At 47.4% G+C, this 6,000-nt stretch overlaps 1 protein-coding gene across 3 annotated transcripts in view; it reads left to right on the top strand.

Annotated features, from left to right (window-relative positions):
• The first annotated feature begins 1,959 nt into the window (after positions 1-1,959).
• Positions 1,960-6,000, top strand: part of OXSR1 (oxidative stress responsive kinase 1) — an 84,839-nt gene continuing 80,798 nt past the window's right edge. For all 3 annotated transcript variants that reach the window (XM_052641532.1, XM_052641524.1, XM_052641539.1), the window contains exon 1: positions 1,960-2,322. In XM_052641532.1, coding sequence (XP_052497492.1) covers positions 2,253-2,322 — 70 coding nt within the window. In that variant the 5' untranslated portion in view covers positions 1,960-2,252. The remainder of the gene's footprint in view (positions 2,323-6,000) is intronic.

Here is a 6,000-nt window from a genome sequence, read left to right as displayed (position 1 = left end):
TTCCAATGAGTCAACTCTTCGCATGAGGTGGCCAAAGTATCGGAGTTTCAGCTTCAGCATCAGTCCTTCCAATGAACATCCAGAACTGATCTCCTTTAGGATGGACTGGTTGGATCTCCTTGCAGTCCAAGGGACTCTCAAGAGTCTTCTCCAACACCACAGTTCAAATGCATCAATTCTTCGGCGCTCAGCTTTCTTCACAGTCCAACTCTCAGACATACATGACCACTGCAAAAACCATAGCCTTGACTAGATGGACCTTTGTTGACAAAGTAATGTCTCTGCTTTTCAATATGCTATCTAGGTTGGTCATAGCTTTTCTTCCAAGGAGTAAGCCTCTTTTAATCTCATGGCTGCAATCACCATCTGCAGTGATTTTGGAGCCCCCCAAAATAAAGTCTGACACTGTTTCCCTATCTATTTGCCATGAAGTGATGGGACCAGATGCCACGATCTTAGTTTTCTGAATGTTGAGCTTTAAGCCAAATTTTTTACACTCTTCTTTCACTCCCATCCTTCTTCTCTCTGCCAAAAGAAAAATGCAACACACGGCAATAAAGGTGTCAGTAGTCAATGGCTGAAACGAATCTTTATAGGAATGCCTGTGCTATGCTTTCAAACTTGGAAACTCTGGCACTTCTCTGCGACTGGGATATGCGAGCCTCTCAATTTACACCTGTTTTATATCATATTAACTTTGCAGGATCCCCTCCCGAAACATTCTCTAATCCCTCCAAGAATGTGGAAACGTGCTAACGTGGTGGCCGCAGCTCATAGCTGACTGCTTTGGCTTCGTGGTTGCTGGATTTCCTGCACAGGGCTTCCGGTGCCTGGAAGGGCTTGGGTGAAGATGTCTTTCATGACAGCTATTGATCTGAAAGACATCCAACTGAGAAGACTTTCAAACCTAGCCCAATCCACGTGGCTACTCTTCACTCCATTTTACCAAAGGCTTTCAGTTTCATCTTATTGACTTCCCCAAATGACCTAAGTGGACAATCTGAGAAAAACTGAAGTTCAATGACGTCACACAAAAGCCAAGGCTTTGACGTGACCTCAAATCTGCTGGGCCAAATAGCACTAGCTTAATGGCTCCAGTTGCCTCAGGGGAAAAACTGCAACCTTTCAAGGCCCCGAGACAGGTGATCATTTGAGCTTCAAAGCTGAGAATGGATAGAACACCTTCCCTATCCTGTAAGGTTACAGGGAAGGCCGAGCCGGGCGCTGTAGAAATAACTTCCGCCTAGAAAAAAATTGTCGTCACGGGGCGAGCTTCCGGTTCCACTCTGTCCCGTAGACCGAGACTTTTTATTCCAATTGGCAGTCGTCCACACCCCAAGGCTACCCCACCCAGCTGCTCCCTCGGCTTTCTCCACACCCTGCGGGGCCGTGTGCACGTCTCGAGGGTGTGACGGTTACGTGGCGACGTCACTTCGGAGAACGGTGCAAAGCGAGTAGCGTAACCGTGATCTTGCAGGACCGGAGCCTGGTCGCGGAACAGCGCGCCTAGCGCGTGGAGGCGGGACTAACTTATGACTGACGTCCACACACACTTACTGCCTTTCTGATTCCTTCTCAAATAAGCCAATGAATGCGACGACGGAGACGGCAACGTGCCCTCGCCGCCAGAAGTGGCTCCGCCCCCTCCACTAGGCTGCCCTTTGGTCGCCATGTTTAGTGTGGCTACTGCCTCTGCTACTTTCGGCTCTTTTCTGGCTTTCCGATGCCCTTGCTGAACTTCTTTCAAAGTATTTCTTCCCTTCCACCATCAAATTCGTCTTCCTCGGGCTTTCGTCTTGCTCGCTGTTTATCCAGCCACACTTAAAATGGCAGCTGGAGGCGGGGCCGAGGTGGGGGCATGCCCGACGCGGTGACGTCAGTGCGCTGCGTGTCGGCAGGTGGAGGGAGAAGGGAAAGTTTGGCCAGTGCGTGGGGCTGAGGTGGAGGGCGGGACAGAGGGGCTGGGCCCAGGCGAAGCCCTCGTCGCTGCTGCTGTGGAGGCCGACGCCGGGACCTGGGCCGGGGAGGGGTGTGCCGGCCGCAGAGGAGCAAAGAGGCGAGGTTCGCGGGTGCTTCGAGCCCCCCACCGCTCTGCCGCGCGGCCACCCAGCGCCAGGCGCCGTCCGACCCGTGGCTGTTCGCTAGGCGGTTGGTGGGGGCGCGGCGGCAGCGGTTGGGGGTGGGGAGAGGCGCGGCGAGGAGAAGAGAGAGGTCAGTGAGTTTGCGGGAAGACCGAGTGTCGTGCCGCCGTCATGACCGAGGACTCCAGTGCCCTGCCCTGGTCCATCAACAGGGACGATTACGAGCTGCAGGAGGTGATAGGTGAGAGCTGGCGCCGCGGAGGAGGGAGGCGCCGCGCTGGGCGGCGGGTGACGCGCCGGAACGTGGGGTCCCGCGGGAGCTCGGGGAGCGCAGGACTCTCAGATATTCGTGGGCGCTCGAGTGGCCCGGGGGTTGGTAGGGCGCGTGGTGAGGCTCGGGGTTTGTGCAGCTCCTGCAAGGCGTGGAGGGGATTTTGAGAGGCGCGCCTGTGCGGCGAGGTGGGGTGGGGTCTGGGAGGCTCGTCAGAGATTTGTGTGGCGACAGATGTTTGAACCTGAGCCACAGATGTGTCTGAGACAAAAAAGAAAAGTGAAGATGTGGGACAGCTTTACAAGGCTTTGCGAGGAATGGGGTATTGCAGTTGGGGGCTAGGTCATCTATTTGTGGGGTGATAGGTTAGGGTGTTTCTGTTCAGTCCTGCATCCGCGTGAGAACCCGCACGAAGTGCCAGGCATGGCTCGGGTGGAACTGGGGAGCCTCTCCAGGTGAAGCTGCAGGTAAGGCACTGAGCGACGTAGACCAACTTACGACTGCTTGGAATTGACTTGCCAGCCAGGGAGGTAGATCTAAGTAGGCAAATAAAAAGAATTACAGGTTTTGGCAGGTGCTAGCAAGGGAACAAGCAAGATGTTCTGAGAGACCTAGTTGGGGCCATTTCAAGGAAGATGCTTTCTCTGAGGTGTTCACATGTAAGGTGAGCTCTGAAGGATGAGAAAGAGTCTTGAGGGCCAAGGGAAGATTGTTCCTTACTGAGAAATGAGGAAATGCAAAGGCCCCAGAGAAGGGAAGAAGCTTGATGTGTTTTAGGACCCGAAAGAAGACTGGTAAGGTTAGGAAGGTAAGAGAGGAGCCAGATTTTAGGGACCTTCTTAGCCAAAGTGAGTGTTTTGAAATTTTAAGTGTCTTTGGAGGGCTTCAAGCAGAGACGTGATAAGATCCAACGGTGGTTGTGTGTGGAATGGATTTGAAGGGGGTCTGGGAATACCAGCTGGCAGAGATCACAGCTTGCACAAACATGAATAGTAATTATCAGAGAGGCACAGTGACTGGGGGAGGGTGGGGACTGGGGATAAGGGGAGTATTTGTCGGACAACAATAATCTAGTGATCTTAGAAATCAAAAGGGAGTGGGTTTAGCTAAACAGAAGCTCGAGCCAGCGAACATCAGCAGACCCCTGTGTATTGGAGGAAGAAGATTGTCTGCTCTGCTAGATCAGCATCCTGTCCTAAATTAGTTTTATAACAAAGAGTGGCTGAAAACTCCTTAGCTGTCTTGGGGGTTGAGGGGAGTGAGTGTTTATTGCATTGTGTCAGTGTTTAGAGAAACTTTGTCACATTTCTTTCTTTTTTTTTTCCCACTTGCTTCTTGTATCAAAACAAATCTGGGGTAAGATTTATGTGAAGACATCCAGTCTTTTTCCTTAAGCCGCTTCATGGATCTGGTCCTTACTGTGTGCCGCATCTTTGGTGTGTACTGGTTCATTCTAAAAACTGTTTCTGAGTACCTCCATTAGAGTTTCATATTGAAAAAAGGGATTAAGTGGGAGATTCCAAAACGATGTCTAAAAAAGCAAGGGAAAGGGGGTCTCTGTCATTTTAGAAGAGGAATTTTGCTTTACCTTTCCAGTAAGGTGTACATCTTTCTAGGGTGGAGAGTAGCATTGTGGTTGTTAATGCTTTTGGTATTCAGGTGGCACAAGGCTCTAGAGCTTTAGAAACTTATTGATTTGCTATTCTCAGACCAATAGGGTGTCTGTGAGTGAGCAGAAGGGAGGCTCAGCCTCTGGGGTAGGGTTAGTCATCATCTCACTCCAAAAGTTAAGAACTCTCAGGTGATTTGACCACTTTATTTTTAAAAACAACTTTACTCTGAGATATAATTTCACCCATTTTTTTTTAGTATAAAATTAGCCCATTTTAAAGTGTAAAATTAAATGATTTGAGTAAATGTATTGTGGTGCACCAATCAGTATAATCCAGTTTTAGAATATTTTCATCACCCCATTGAGATCCCTCATGCCTGTTTACAGTTAATCCCTGTTCCTACCCCCAATTTCAGGCAATCGCAAACCTTTCCAACTCCATAGATTTGCCTTTTCTGGACATGTCATGTAGATGGGATTGTATAATATATAGTGTTTTGTGTTTTGCTTCATTCACATAGCATAACATTTTTTCATTTTAACAACAATTTATATACCATAAAATCCACCTGTTTTAACTGTACAGTACTATCGTTTTTGTTTTTTTTTTTTTAGTAAATTTACAGAGTTGTTCAGTCATCACCACAATCCAATTTTAGAACATTTCCATCATTCCAAAAAGATGCCTCATGTCCATTTGCAGTCACTCCCTGTTTCCACCCCCTGCCGAAGGCAACCACAAATCTACTTTCTGTCTCTATAGATTTGTCTTTCCTGGACATTTTCCCATAAATATGATCATATAATACGTGATCTTTTGTGTTTGGTTTCTTTTACTTGGTGTAATGTTTTTTGAGGTTCATCGATATTGCTGCCCGTGTTAGTACATTATTCCCTTTTATTGGATACCTTTTGATGGACACTGGATTGCTCCCGCCTTTTGCCTATTTTGAATAATATTGCTGTGAGCATTTTGTATCAAATCTTCAGGTGAACATGTTACATTTTTCTTGAGTGGAATTGCTGGGTCGTATGATAGATTTATTATATGTTTAACTTTTTAAGGAACAAATTTTAAAGTGACTGTGCCATTTTACATTCCCTTCAGCTGTGAATGAAGATCCCTTTTCTCTGCATCTTTGCCAGCATTTGTTGTCTGTCTTTTTGATTAAAGCCGTCTTAGTGGATGTGAAGTATATCTGATTGTGGTTTTGTTTTGCATTTCCCTACTGACTAATGATGGAGAGCATCTTTTCATGTGCTGATTTATTAGCTTTTCATGTCTCTTCTTTGGTGAAACATCTATTCCAATTTCCCGCTTGGGTTGTCCACTGGGTTCTCTTCTCATTAAATTATAGAGGCGAGTGTGAGTGTTAAATGTCTATTCATTCTGGATATGAGTTCTTCACCTGATACACGATTTCAGATATTTACTCTCAGTCTTTCCATTTCTTTGGTAAGGTGGGACAGCAGGGGGTCGGGACTTGCTGGATCTTAGTTCTCTGACCAGAGATCGAACGCTGCCCATGGCAGTGAAAGAGCCAAGTCCTAACCCCTGGACCACCTGGGAATTCCCTTATTACAGCATTTCCCACCCCCCCACCCCCCCAATTTTATCATTTTCTTAATGGTGTCTGCTAAAGCATGAAAGTTTTGAATTTTGATAGAGATTACTGTTTGTGCTTTTGGTCTTGTATCTAAGAAATCTTAACTAGCCCAACATCACAAACATTTTTTCCCTGTGTTTTCTTCTAAGTGTTATAGTTCTAGCCCTTAAATTTAGTCCTCTGATGTATTTTGAGTTAAGTGTTTCGTAAGGCATGAGGTAAGGCTTTGCAGATACAGATGCGTGCACGCATGCTCGATCACTCAGTCGTGTGACCCCAGGGACTGTAGCCCCGCAGGCTCCTCTGTCCATGGTGTTCTCCAGGCAAGAATACTGGAGTGGGTTGCCATTTCTTCCTCCAGGGGATCTTCCCAACCCAGAGATCAAATCCAGGTCTCCCACATGGCAGGCAGATTTGTTACAGTATGAG

This window comes from Budorcas taxicolor, chromosome 1, assembly GCF_023091745.1.
Source record: "Budorcas taxicolor isolate Tak-1 chromosome 1, Takin1.1, whole genome shotgun sequence".
Taxonomy (NCBI): domain Eukaryota; kingdom Metazoa; phylum Chordata; class Mammalia; order Artiodactyla; family Bovidae; genus Budorcas; species Budorcas taxicolor.
This window is presented reverse-complemented; position numbering and strand designations above follow the sequence as displayed.